Source organism: Oryx dammah, unplaced genomic scaffold, assembly GCF_014754425.2.
Source record: "Oryx dammah isolate SB20612 unplaced genomic scaffold, SCBI_Odam_1.1 HiC_scaffold_17, whole genome shotgun sequence".
Classification (NCBI taxonomy): Eukaryota; Metazoa; Chordata; class Mammalia; order Artiodactyla; family Bovidae; genus Oryx; species Oryx dammah.
The window spans coordinates 44,856,470-44,871,432 of record NW_024070201.1 but is presented as its reverse complement, the minus strand read 5'-3'; the positions used below and the strand labels follow the sequence as shown (position 1 = coordinate 44,871,432).

The following is a 14,963-nucleotide window of genomic DNA, read 5'->3' as shown; positions in this document are numbered from 1 at the left end:
CAGGAGAGCTTAACCCCACTGGGTCTCAACTCATGAATGAAGCTGTAGCAGTTTCCATCAGATAAAATTCTACCCTGACCACCTCTTGAACTGAGATAACTTATTCTAGGAGCATAGATTCCTTCCTCTCAGTCCCATTGCCTAAGGACTATTTTATGGACCAGTGTCCCATGACAACTCATAAGAGCCGCAGACAGCAATCAATAAGAACAACAAAAGAATAAAAATTATAATGTGCCTACTGTAAAGGGGCTTTGGAAGTTTTCAGCCAAGGACCTCATTTTAGTGGCAACATTAAGAGACTGGTTCTCCAGCAAGACCTAAAAGTAAGTTAGTGCATCTTCTCTGTTTTGCTGGCTCATTATTTAGGGGTTAAGTATGGAGTCACAAACCTGAGCTCTCACCTTCCCTTTTGATTGAGTCACTGGTGATTGATATTACATATTAATAATAATAAGACAGGGCCTTCAAACTCTAGAAAAAAATTATACAGTTTTATTATCATGTGAGATGAGAGTACTGATAAATCTTTTTTCTGATTTAACAAAATTCTTTCAATATTTGTAACATTTAGGAATTCCAAAATATCAATTTGAGTATTGAAAGAAAGACATTATTATACAGGGCAATCAAAATTACAGACTTAAAAGCACTTAATGGTTGTTCTCACAAGACATAGCAACAATTGGTAAGGTTCAGGTACCCTATAAGAGTCCCTTGTTATGACAAAACAATAAAACACAGCAAAAATGTTCTTACAAAATATTTTCTGATTTGTGATACCATCTGCTTTTCTTTGCAGATGCAAGGGAAAGAGGGATCATTTTCTTTTTATGAGGCTGATATTTCATTCATCAAGCATTAGGAGGTCCATAGCTGAAATTCTATTAATTGGCACAAAGAAAAGAGATTAAGAAACTCAAACTTATAATATGGAAAAGATAAGAGCAAAATAGATTATGAACAAAGGGACTCTAGGGCATGTAGTGTTTATATCTCCAGTCAAAAGCATTTTTTAACGTTTCGGTACCACTTCTATTTCTTGATTCATAAATGAGCTACATTTTGTTTCACGTCCAGCAAGTTATAGTGCCTGCTTTTAATTGGTAATTATTAGTTATTACTCTTCAGGTTTCCCCCTCATATGTATGCTTGATCAAATTCAACAGGATTACAGCATTTAAAATACCCTATGTAGAACAATACATTTAGTATACCTCTGTCATATAATTTCTGGTATGTTCATTTAATCTAGGATTACAAGGGCTAGATATTCTACCTTTTGAACTCTTCTAAAGCTTTCTATCATGGCAACACACATGATTGCAGCAATTATTTAGACTTAATTCTATACATTTAATTTTTAATCAGTGTGCACTGCTAGTTTTTTGGTTTTGTTTTCTTAAACTCACCTTTCTCACTGTATAAAATCTTAATTTTGATTCATTGCACCTTTAAACTAATGTTTCCATGCAGGGTGTGTGAATGATACATTTGCCAACTTCCATTATATCCTTGGATTGCCTTCATAGATGAATGACAGCATATCTGGGTCTCAGGCCTCCACTCTGTTCTGCACACTTTGACTTAGCTACATTACTTTCTAACATTTGGTTTCTAAAGATAAGTCTGAGAATAATCTGCCACTTCAGCTGCACCTTCCCAGACTTTCTCACTAGTGTTCTCAGAATTTTTTTTTTTTTATGATTTTAGTGGATCTTATTTTAGTGATACTATTATTAGTAACCTATGTTAACAAAATCTTTTCTCTACAAAATTAAATGTGTTTTCACTTGGAAAAATCTTTATATAATATTAAAAAGGTTAAGAACTCTTGATTACATTTTGTTACTTTCGACCCTGATGCTAGGAAAGATTGAAGGCAGGAGGTGAAGGGGATGACAGAGGACCAGATGGTTGGATGGCATCACTGACTCAATGGACATGAGTTTGAGCAAGCTCCAGGAGTTGGCGATGGACAGGCAAGGCTGGCGTGCTTTAGTCCATGGGGTTTGCAAAGAGTCAGTCACAACAGAGCGACTGAGCAACTGAACTGAACTTTTGAACTGCTGGAAACCTTTGTTTTTTCCCTGTCAGAAATGATTTCTTTAAATTTTTAAAAATGACTTCAGGGCTCACTCTCTTGCATGTGCTGTCTCTGTCTCTTTTTTAAGAGCATCTGATAGTCTTGAGGGTTCCTTGGACTGCAAGGAGATCCAATCAGCCCATTCTAAAGGAGATCAGTCCTGGGTGTTCATTGGAAGGACTGAAGCTGAAGCTGAAACTCCAGTACTTGGGCCACCTCATGCGAAGAGTTGACTCGTCGGGAAAGACATTGATGCTGGGAGGGATTGGGGGCAGGAGGAGGAGGGGACAACTGAGGATGAGATGGCTGGATGGCATCACCGACTCGATGGACATGAGTCTGAGTGAACTCCAGGAGTTGGTGATGGACAGGGAGGCCTGGCGTGCTGCGATTCATGGGTCGCAAAGAGTCAGATGCGACTGAGCGACTGAACTGAACTGAACTGATAGTCAATGGCTGTAGCTTTCTTCCTATATAATTTTACTTTTGTAAGAATTACTTTTGTCCTCTTAATCTTTTATCCTCTTCTTCTAGGGGAGTTTCTTAGATTTATTTATGTTGATTTTTCTCTATTGTGACAAATACAGATTTCAGTTCTCTGTTTTTGTTTTTCCTTCGTTTTTGTTTTTTTGGTTGATTGAACCCATGTGAAGCATTCTCACTTCTGATGTGCTATTCTTGTTTCACAGAATCTGCATCGTCCTATACATTTAAAATGTAAAAGAAGCCTTTCTAAACATTTTCTTCTGTTTCCTAGTTTTGGTTTTTATACTTGTGCTTATTTTCTGTCCCTTAGTATAATATATCTTTTTCTGTTAAGCTTTAATATTTTATCCACTGATCCCATAATATTGGAATATCTTTTCTGTCTGGAAGAGCTCTATCCATACATAGTTTATAAGATTTCCCTTGTTTCCCTAACTGCCTTGTTGGCTGCTGATACAATATCTTTTTGCATTAATCTACTCAGGATCCCATAATAAAATACCCAGAATAGCACAGACTGGCAAGCTTAGAAAACACAAATTTATTACAGTTCTGGAAGCTGGAAGGTCGAGATCAAATACTGGCAGAGTTGGTTTCTGGTGAGGCCTCTCTCCCTTGCTTATAGATGGCTGCCTTCTTGTTTTGTCTTCACATGGCCTTTTTGGGCATGTACTCACTCCTGGTGTCTCTTCCTCCTCTTATGCGGACACCAGTTCTATTGAATTAGGTAGTCTACTCCTATGACCTCATTAACCTTAATTACCTCATTAACCTTAATTACCTCCTTAGAGGGCCCTGGACAGGGAACATACAAATTTGGGGAGTGCAGTTCAGTCCATAACAACTTTTCAGAACAAGCTGAAGTTTTTCAGCTTTAGGTCATGTTCCAGGTCATCCACTAAGGACTAATTCTGGACTGAGAAGGGAGCTGCTCCTCTTCAGCTTACCTCTCTGTACCCTGATTTTGATGTAGAGAACCAATTCTCAAGGGACTCAAGTTGATAAGTCTTTGATTAAAGGGAATAAGTAGAACAAGTCCAAGTTCCAGGAATGCTACTGGCCTGACACTGCTTACAAATAGCTGATATTACTCTCAGCCATGTTTAAAGCCCAAGTTGTATGTAAATACGAGTCTCTAAAAATAAGTGCTCTACATGCACTTTAATTTTCTTGTTGTTTCCCTTCCTCTTTTAAGAAATACTTAATTTTATTTCTAATTTACTTCTTGTTTTCACTGTTAAGGACAGAGTTACTCAGAAAAACACAGATTGGCTGCCATGAATAAATGAAATCTTGACAGTAGTTTATGGTTGGTTCAGCTTTCACCCCTGGTTTCATGCCCATCTCAGTTCTGTTTCAGAAGTCAAAGTGTGCAAGGATACAGCCATCCTTCCATCTACCTTCTTCATGTTGTTGTTAAAAGAAGTTCCTCCCAGATTTAAAAAAAAAAAACAGCTTATTATTTTAAAATACTTTTTTGAATGCTTTCATACATATTTTGTAGGGAATTGGGGAGGTAGGGATGGGAGAGACAAGCTTCCTCCTCTCCCCTTCCTGTCTGTCGATCCCTGTGCTTTAGATAAATCACCCTCATTCTGTGTAGGGAAGGTGGGTTTCAGAACAGATCCCAAAGACCGGGAAACCACACCCTGTGGCTGAGTGAGTTGGGGTTATAATTCTTTTCTGAGGAGTGGTTGTTTCTATTTTTCTGTATCGTTTTCCAGCTTGGAATCCTGCAACCTAACTACGGTTTGTTGTCTGAATATCTCTAAGGCTCTCGTGAGAAGCCAGAGCCTGTTGTCTCTGAATCTGTCAACTAATAATCTATTGGATGATGGAGTGAAGCTGTTGTGCGAGGGCTTAATGCATCCAAAGTGTAACCTGGAGAAACTGTCGTGAGTCTTTCTGTACTGTTTTCTACAGAGACATTTTGTTCAGTTTTTTTTTTTTTTTTTTTTACTTATGAACTGAGTGGGGAAACTGGGTCTTGATATTAATTGGCTCATTTGTCAATCTTGGATGACCTCCTCCTTCTACCTCCTTCCCCCTTTCACTTGACTTTTAGACATTTCCTTTATTTATGATAGATGTCTTATTTTCATTCTTTTCCAGCCTTCTTCTCTGTCCTCTTGTATTTTGTTTCACCATACCTTGTCCATGGCTGCAATGGAATTCATGATTTAAGTAGGTTTGATGAGGTTGCTTCTATAGTAGAGATGTAGAGGTTGTTAGTACCAGCTAACTTCCCTCTAAAAGGGGAGAGAAGCATGCACTTTGGGACTTGACTGACCCCTCTTCATCTGTGTTTCTGTTTCAGCTTAGAAAGCTGTGGCCTCACAGTAGCTTGTTGTGAGGATCTGTCTTTGGTTCTCATCAGCAACAAAAGGCTGACACATTTATGCTTGGCGGACAACATCTTGGGAGATGGTGGAGTAAAGCTTATGAGCGAGGCCTTGAAACATCCACAGTGCATTTTACAGAGCCTAGTGTAAGTGTCTACTAGTTTTTAAAATATATATATATTTATTGTTATTTACTTGGCCATGCTGGGTCTTAGTTGTGGCATTCGGGATCTTTGATCCTCATTGCAGCTTATGAACTCTTGGTTGCAGCTTGTGGGATCTAGTTCCCTGACCAGGGATCAAACCCAGGCTCCCTGTGTTGGGAGTGCAGAGTCGTAGCCACTGGACCACTAGGGAAGTCCTAGTGCCTGCTAGTTTTCATCATTCCCATGTAATAACATTTTGAAATATATTTAAACTAGGAAAATATTTTGGCCATATTATGTCCCTTGCTTTTTCTCTGTTGTCTACAATGATGAAGATGATGAGGGTGATGATATTAATAATTGCCATATATTGTGACCCTACTCTGTGCTGGGCCCTGTGCAAAATTTAACCTGCAGAGAAGTACCTGTTGGTGTCAAATTGGTCTCCTGAGTTCTAAGTGCCTCACTGAATAGGTGAGGATTGTGAGGCTTAGAAAGGTTATGCAACTTGCATAATGCTTACAAGAAAATGATGTATTTAGAATTAAAGTCCACCCATCCAACTCTATATTCTGGGCTCCAAACAGTTAAATATGTATCACTACCATTAAACAAAGGCAGTATTCCATGGTATGGCTGGGTTATGATGTGACAGTACCGTTCATTGCTGTTAGGTGACGTGAGAAGTATGTGAGTTCGTGTTGCTGCAGAGGATGAGAGAAGACAACACTTCAAAACAATGGTTTTGTTTGATTTTTGGTCAGCTCACAAGGCACCCACTTTTTGAGCTTTTTCACCTTTCCAATTTGCTTCAAGTGCTGAATGACCATCGAATGGTCAACACTGGGCAACTTCTCATGTAGTTGTAAGAGGATCAGCTTCGATGATTGCCAGCCACTATGCTCCTCATCTTCAAGGCTCTTGTCGCCTTTGCACAGACTTCTTGAACCACCTCTGCACTGTACATTCATTAGCAGTTCCTGGGCCAAATGTGTTGTTGCTGTTGTGAGTTGTCTCTGCTGCTTTATGATCCATTTTGAACTTAAATAAGAAAATTGCTCGAATTTGCTTTTTGTCTAACATCAATTCCATAGTCTAAAATAAATATAAAATAACCAACAATTAATAAGTCATCAGCAAAAAAACATAAAGTAAGAAATGTGCATTAAAAAGATGTATAACATAATCACATTTATTTAAGAATGTATTCCAATATCAAATGGCAAATTCCAACAACGCAAAACCCGCAATTACTTTTGTACCAACCTATACAAGATTCTTTATCAATATTAATTAGTTGAAAATAACTTTAAAAATTATTTGTGTTAAACATCTTTTCAAATTTTTTGGTTTCTACTATTCTGGAAATTTCATCTTCCTAGGCTTAGCTTTCCCCTGATTTTTTTTTTTTGTTATATCTATTATGGTTATTAATGTCACATATACATTATCACTATTATTTTTATATATTGTAAATAACATACCTGTTGTATTTCTAACTTTCTTCATGGTTATTTTTAGAATATAGAAGTTTAAAACTTTCATGAAGTTGAATTATCTTCCCCTTCATGACTTAATAGAATTGTTTAATACATTTAAAAAAAACCCACTTCTGTCATCTTTTTCATACTTATTATGGCTTGTGAAAGTCAGCCTGCCAGGCTCCTCTGTCCATGGAATTCTCCAGGCCAGAACGCTGGAGTGGGTAGCCATTCTCTTCTCCGGGGGATCTTCCCAACCCAAGGATTGAACACAGGTCTTCCACATTGCAGGCGGATTCTTTACCATTTGAGCCACCATGGCTTAATTTTTAACACTTATTCCAAATTAATTTTGTCATAAGATTTAAATTTACCTTGCCCTACATATTAGGGGACATTAAATGTCCCCTACATAAAGTAAAGGACATTAACCCTAAATCATTTATGGCACAATGTATCTTTTCCCTTCTGATTGGAAATGCCACATTTAATATGTACAGAAAGTCCACATTTAATATGTACAGAAAGTCCTCATTTAATTATGATTCTGCCCATCCTACTCCATTTGCCTGCTCCTCTGCTCCACAGAGCTACTTCTGTAATAGGATACTATATTTATGTACAATGTAGGGAAATTAGCATGTTCTTTTTAGTAAGAAAAATTCTGAAGAACAGGAATCCAGTTTGAAGCCAAATTTGGCACAAACCTAAGGATCCCAAGTGAGACAGCCGAAGAGGCAATGAGGAAGGAGGGTATTTGATCTGAGATAGATGGAGGGTTGGCAAGAAGATAGGGGATTAGAAACCTCTTTAAAGATGTACAAATCTAGTAGAGCAGTGATTCCATCTTTTCTCACATTGTCCACCCACAGGCTGAGGCGCTGCCATTTCACGTCACTCAGCAGTGAATCTCTCTCAACCTCTCTCCTGCACAACAAGAGCCTGATGCATCTGGATCTGGGGTCAAACTGCCTACAAGACGATGGAGTAAAGCTTCTGTGTGATGCCTTTCGGCATCCAAGTTGCAGTCTTCAGGACCTGGAGTAGGTGCTCTGTGACCTTATTTTTGTGTAGCTTTAAGACTGTGAGGGCAGGGGAGATGGGAAAAGAATTCTGAGAGCAGAGTATCTGTCAGAGAAGAATACACAGCTAATTCTCTCTCATTCTGCATGAGAAAAGCTGGAGGAGTCTATTCATCAGATTTTTGTTAATTACTATAGTAATTACAGTCAATTTCCCTCATTCCCTCGGTTAAGGAGAGTCAGAGACCTCAGGTTGAACTGTATGTAGCCATTTCATTTTTGCCTCAGTTGTGCTTCAGGGAGTCTGTTGTGTGTCTTCTACCTAAATCCAGGAAGCTGAATTGTGCTTTACTAGTTTTTCTTTCTTAAACTCAGGTTTATACTTAGGTCAACTTTGAAAGAAACTAGGAATGAAGTTGTTAAGAATATCCAAGAATCCAATCATTCTTAAGCAGCAACCATTTTTAATTCCATTATAGTCTGTCTTACTCTGGGAGTGGGTACACAAGCATTTGCATTATATGTGTATGTACAATTGTGATTACATGACTTTAAGGTTTCCTTTTTATGTGATCGTATTTCAGATAAATGTAGTATTTCATTTAAATACTTACATATAATTATCTATTTATTTTAATGGCTGCATAATACATAGTATTTCATTAGGTAAATATTGTGGCTCAAGTGAAGCAAGATAAGAGATGTCACTTAGAAATCTCACTTTCCCACTAGGGCCTCCTGTGGGACTAATAGCCTGGGTGAGTCATTAAGGGTCTAAGCCCAACACTGTTTTCCTAGAAACTGAAGATCAATGGTATATCTAGAAGTGTTTAGCCAGATTGGATTGACTTATGATAACCAAATTTTCAAATGAGTTTAATAGTTGATTGTCATTTCTATAAACCCTGAGGTGATTAAACTCTTGGATTCAATAAGTACCTGTACTTCCTCTGAGAAAATGTGTGTGATATGGGTTACGATGTGATTTTCTGGTTTCTTTTATTATTATTCACCTGGCAGACAGATATTTACTTCATGGAGTTTATCATTTAATCCAGTGCCTTCATTTCAGCTACAGAGATATAATTTCTATGTGGCCTATGAACACAAGTTGTTTGCTTAGCCTGCATTTTTCTCCTAAGCATTGCTGTAAACACATAGACAAATTTGTGCCTTCTTAGCCACTTTCAAAGCCTCTGCAGGCATGCCTATTCTCTCAAGCAATCTTTACATCAGATGTGAGCTAGATCCTCAGGGAACTAAAGGCTATCTCTAAGGTTATGCTCTTGTCCTAAGGTAACTTACAAAGTGCTGACAGCAGGGAAATAAATATAAAGCCAATTATAATAGATTCCGTATGCTGTTATAAGGATGTGGCAAAAGTCCCAAGGAGCGAGGAATGGGACAGAGGAAACTTGTTTAATTTCGGCTTGAAAAATATAGAGGATTTTGTTATGTGCAGATATTCTAGGCAGAGAGAAAAGATGGGGAATGCAGGTAGATGTGATATATTTGGGGTAGGGTAAATGGATGTGTATGGTTGGAAAATAGGGTGGGGACAAAATACGGAAAGAGAAAGAAAGGCCAGATCGTGAATGCTCTTGAATGTCCTACAAAGGACTTGAAGGAAATACCTTTTTGTATGTAGCTTGCTTCTTTCTTCTTTGGAAACAGTACTTTTAGATTCCTTAACTGCATTTTAATTTCAAAAATATATTAGGAACCAAAGGCATAGAGATCTGTGGATTCCTCAGGAAAATTATATCCTATCCTTTTTTTTTTTTGGCAGAGGTAGAAATACGTGTTTATACCCTTGACTTGGGAAGCTTACTAGAAAACAACCTATTTGTGGGAGAAAGCCATTTTACCTGTTGGGTTTTTCTTGCTTATTAAGCAATCCCATCTGTTTTTAGTGGTTTAACATTAGACCTTCCTGTGTGCATCCTAGGTTATAGATAGAAAAGGCTTAGGGAAAAAAAGGCTCACCTGGGCGTTCCTTCCAGGAATAAACTAATAAAGCCTCACAACTGAAGATCTCACTTCTCTTTTTTATTTCTCACAGATTGATGGGCTGTGTTCTCACTAGTGCATGTTGCCTGGATCTGGCTTCTGCTATTCTGAACAACTCAAACTTGCGGAGCCTAGACCTCGGGAACAATGACTTGCAGGATGATGGAGTGAAATTTCTGTTTGAGGCTTTGAGACATCCAAACTGCAATATTCAGAGGCTTGGGTGAGTTCGGTTTTCCTTAGGAAAATAATACCTATTTGGTGGCTTGTATACCTAGAAGAAATTTAGTATATACATAATGGGTGAAAAATTAATGGGGCTAGAAGGTAAATTATTCTCAAAAATGAAAATCTGAATTTCATATATATAAATCGGTGTATTACATGTTCTTAGCATAGAAGCCACACTTCACATTTCTTTGTGTCCCCCTTAGTGCTTTGGACATGGTATATATTAAGTAAATAGTGCTTAATTTAGGTCTTCTATGTTCTGTTATCCTTCAGATATTCCATCTGTTCTTGAATTAATTTTTCTTAGTAAATCAAAGGTTTTACTAATCATTTTCTACCTGGAAAAATGCTGTCTGTGGTCTCAAGGAGCTTGTAATCTAACAAAATCTCATCCTATGTTCTGAGTACTTTTTATGTTGAATAATGTTTAAATTTTTATTTTCTTTAAATCTTGAACGGATTGGTATTGGCTAGTACATTTTTACTTACACAGCATAAATTATTGACCTCTGGGTCAAGAAATTTGCTCTACATGTGGAAAGCCTAGACACTATGATATATCTTCCTGGCTCTTCTAAGAAAGTGTTGCTTTTTCTATGTTTCCATTGACAATTTACAAACACACACATACAAATACATATAAATTATATATATATATATTTCACAATACTTTTGGGTCTGACTTTTAATTTTATTCTGCCTGTTTTAGCCAGTTACTGTTCAATGCATCCTGCCAGGAGAGTGGGGTCCTATCAGAGACAGAGGACTTGATTGCTCAGAGGATAGCCACATAAGCATTGGGCGTGTTTGCTGGCAGTTTCCCTTGTGTCGCAGATCCCACAGGGTCGATGTGTAGGACTCGGATGGATGCCTGCTCAGGCAGTTGTTGCATTCCAGGAGAGGAGCATTGAGTTTGGGGGACTCATCATTTCATAGTAAGCAGTGAGCAAGCCTGCCCTTTGTCCTGGAGGGAGACATTTCTTTATCCCTCAAGGTTGCTCACTGCACATACATCCCAGGAAACGATCAGGTAGTGTTGTCAGGACCTTGCATTTTTGTCAGTAAAACATGTAGGAAGGTGACATAGCCATAGAAGAATGTCTCCCAACAATTTCCAACAATTTTTCTACACAACAGAAAAAGTTTTCTACAGAAGTCTTGGCTTCTGGTGAATTTTCGCACAGATATGCCACTCCACCTGCCACTCTGATTAGTCAGACCAACAAAGGCTGGGACCAAATTTGTTCAGTTTGTCTCTATGCCATTTAATTAAGGTCACTATCAATAGGACTCCAAGCACAGGATGAGGCCATTTGCAGTATTGATTTAAAACATACCCCAGGACCCTGGGCTTTGCCAGCTGAGTAACAATAAAAGGAACAATGTGTCCAATTTTCTATTATAATTCAAGAAAGGGAATTTAGAATGACCTGCTGCTCCTGGTCTCATTGGCAATAAATAAAGGAGGCAAAAGATGGGCCAGAAGCAATGCTTTCACCATTAAAGAGCCATTCAGTGGTCTACACTTCCCCCACCTGCAAACATATAACCTGAAGGTGCACAGGTGGCTCCAATGTGGGGTTTGTGGTTATATTTGATTTGGGTCACCATGGCCTTGCTTTGGTTGTATCGGGCAGGCAGTGCCACTGAGGAGTTACAACTGCTTTGTTTGCCATATGTGGCATAATCCAGGCTGTTCCAGCATTAAGAGAATCTTAGTGAATTTGCATCAGACAGATTGAAACAAGTTCATACCAGTTGCCCTGTGAAAGGGATCTTACATTTGGGGTCTGCCTTTGACGGCCACAGGCATAACAGAATTGTTGAGGACCTGCCATGTCCATGTGAGATTTTCTGTTTTCATAGCATGTAGACAGGCATGACAACTGGGCAGTGGGTCCAGGTGCCAGCTGCTGCTTGACTCAAGCAAACCACGTAATTATTTGTCAGGAGGCAGTGTTGGATCCAGGGTGACAAAGAGAACCATGGTGGTTCTTCCCACTTCCTGAACCTCTCAGGTTCTAAGGTGTTCTTTCTCCAGGTATTAGTGTTGTTAGTCTTCCTCCCAGTCATGAACTTGGTGTGTCCCATCCCAGTGTCTATAACTTCACTTTTTCTCTAATCATCCCCCACCAGCACCAGGCCTACAGTCCAGAGGGATAAGGCAGGAGAGGGACAAAAGCAATTTTACAGTATTTATAGAAACCTGTTGTATCCCACATCTTGGCTTGTTGGGGAGTTGTCCAGCATTATACTCAACCAAACAATTGTTATTTTCACGAGCTATGGCCTTGTCAGTCCAAAAGAGAATCCAGGTATCTGATCTGAATTAAGTTTGAATCCCAAAGTCCTTTTTTGGCTGACCTGCCACCTGGAGGGTGTACCAGTCAAGGTCACCTGGAGTTGCTTTTAGAGAGAGAAAAGCATCATGCCCAAGAATGACCAGAATACAATCCTGAAACTTCAAAATAGTTTTTTATAGAAGCTGCCCTCCCTTTCATCCTAATCATTACCCAGGAGGTAGCCAAAGAGAGATGAGCATTTCAGGGGATAGTCACAATTAGTGACTAAACTGCCCCTCTAAGGAATGTAGACCAGGAGTTAGTGAGGGGTGTAGAGTCAGTAATCTTATTTAATTTTGAGGGGCAGTCCAGAGATATATTATTTGCATATCTGAAAATATCTTAGTTTTCAATGAACCTGAATGAACACATTTGGTTGTCTTCATAATATTTTGGTTATCCTCTTAAGAGTTCTGAAGAGTCCACTGCCTGCTAGCATTGAATTTGGTTGTAGAAAAGTCTTAAATCAGTTGGTTCTTCCCCTTTAATATCCTTACTGTTCTAAAAAAAATGGGGGAGGGGGACTATATATCCTTCGAATTTTTCCTTTGGCCTTTGTTGAATTTTCTTTAATAATACTTTTCTGGGGAAATGGTGTGCCATTTAAGTATGTAGATTGTGCTTTTGGCGGGGGCGGGGTAGGCTTTCCTATCTTTAGTTTCTGCTTATGTATTTGACTTAATTTTTTTTCAGGATTACTAACTATGCTTATGTTGGATCTCTTTCGTTTTTCTGTAATTATGGATAATTCTTTATCTATATTCTTTAATCTTTTAAAACTCATTCTTCTTTTGCTGGATCTTTCTAACTCATGCTGCATATTCCTAAGTGTATTTTTAGCAGTTGTGACTTCTTTTAATATGGCCTTCATTCTATAATTTTTTTCTTCTGTTACTTTTAAGCTCTGCCAAATCATATTTTAAACATTTTATTTATAAAATAAAATATACAGAAAAGTAAGTAAAACTAATGTTTTTTAAAAAGGAAATATGTAATAATCATGGTCAGGTTCAGATATTGAATTTTCCCAGTAAACTAAACTCCCCTCAGTTATCCCTCCCACATCACAACTTCTCTCCTGTTCAAGAAGCAAACATTATCTTGACTTTTATAGCAGTAATTTGTGTTTTCCACTATAGATTTATATAATATATGTAATCATAAACACTATTTGAATTCTGCTTGGTTTTGAACTTTCTATACAGGGAAATCGTACTTTATGTATTCTTTTATTTTTTTTTTGCTTAATGTTATGTTTGTAAGAGTCCTCTAGTTGTTTCACGTGGCTGTTTTTACTCATATTTATTGCTACGAAAGATTCCAATGAATGACCATACTACCAACTATTGCTAACCTGAAACAAATAGACTGCCAGATATTTCTCTGGCAAAAATGGATTTATTCAGGATCCACAGAGAACTGCAATTTGGGGTCTGCAACCATGATGAGCCATGTGCAAGTCTCTACATGGCAAGGAAAGGAGAACGTGTTTACAGAGAGGAAAAGGAAGCTGGAGGGGCTACAGCAAACCCGGAGTCTGGCTTTTCACTGGCTGAGTCCTTGCCAGCAAAGAAGTCCTTGTTGGGCTGCGCTATCTTTGCAGGGTGTGAGAGCTCCCCCTTCTGGTCTCCCAACTCTATTTAATTGAGGTTTGTGTTTATTATAGGTTTCTTCTGTGCTGTGCTGGGCTTAGTCGCTCAGTCTATTTAGTTGGTGGACTTTTGGATTGTTTTCTTTAATGATTAGTGCTGCTATTAGTATTTTAAAACATGAATTGTAAGACAGGTGTTTACACATTTATCTCCAGTAAATAGTGTCCGACTCTTTGCGACCCTATGGACTGTAGCCCGCCAGGGTCCTCTGTCCATGGGATTCTCCAGGCAAGAATACTGGAATGGGTTGCCATTTCCTTCTCCACAGGATCTTCCTGACCTAGGGATCTAACTTGGGTCTCCTGCATTGCCAGAGGAGTTCAAAAGCTACCCACTCCAGTATTCTGGCCTGGAGAATTCCATGAACAGAGGACCCTGGCGGGCTACAGTCCATGGGGTCGCAAGGAGTCGGACATGACTGAGCAACTTTCAGTTTCACTTTCTTTACCACTAGCACCACCTGGGAAGCCCATTTTAATACATGGATTGTAAGACAGGTGTGTACACATTTATCTACAGTAAATAATTAGGAGTGGAATTATTATCGGGAATATCTCCAAGGATTACACCCATTATGCTACCACTGGCAGTGTATAAGAGTTCTTGTTACTCTATTCTTGTCAATTTTGTCAGACTTAATTTTTAAAATTTTAGCCAATCAAGTGTGATTTTAGCATAAGACTGTGTCGAACTGGAATTATTTCTTCCTTGAACTTGGCAGAAATTTCTGGTGAACTTCTGGCAAGTGATGTTAGCCATTTCATCTGAAATTTAAAACTTACTGGCAAGTGTCTGTTATTGTCTGCTTAATTTCTAAGTCATATCTAGTGTTTAGATAACCATGTTTCATTAATTACTATATTTCTCTATTTTTGTTGAGTTAATTTTGCCATTATTTTTCTAAATTCTTGAGTTGGATGTTTATCTCATAAATATTTCCTTCTTTTCCAATAGACTTCATTAAGTCATTAAGTTCATCCTACAAATTTTGATATTATATGTGGTATTTTTGTTACTTTTGAGTTTAAAATAAACATGATTTTTTTCTTCAACATATGGATTATTCTAAAGTGTACTACTTCATTTTCAAATATAAGAAGGGTTTCTTATTATATTTAACCTCTGGCACTGTAGTCTGAGAATATACTGTACATGATTTCAATGT

General features: G+C 38.2%; 1 protein-coding gene across 1 annotated transcript in view; it reads left to right on the top strand.

Moving 5' to 3' along the window:
• Nucleotides 1–14,963, top strand: part of NLRP14 (NLR family pyrin domain containing 14) — a 36,810-nt gene that overhangs the window by 17,549 nt on the left and 4,298 nt on the right. The window contains exons 6-9 of the mRNA XM_040258479.1: nucleotides 4,297–4,467; nucleotides 4,890–5,060; nucleotides 7,414–7,584; nucleotides 9,626–9,796. Of these exons, the coding sequence (XP_040114413.1) occupies nucleotides 4,297–4,467; nucleotides 4,890–5,060; nucleotides 7,414–7,584; nucleotides 9,626–9,796 (684 nt within the window). The remainder of the gene's footprint in view (nucleotides 1–4,296; nucleotides 4,468–4,889; nucleotides 5,061–7,413; nucleotides 7,585–9,625; nucleotides 9,797–14,963) is intronic.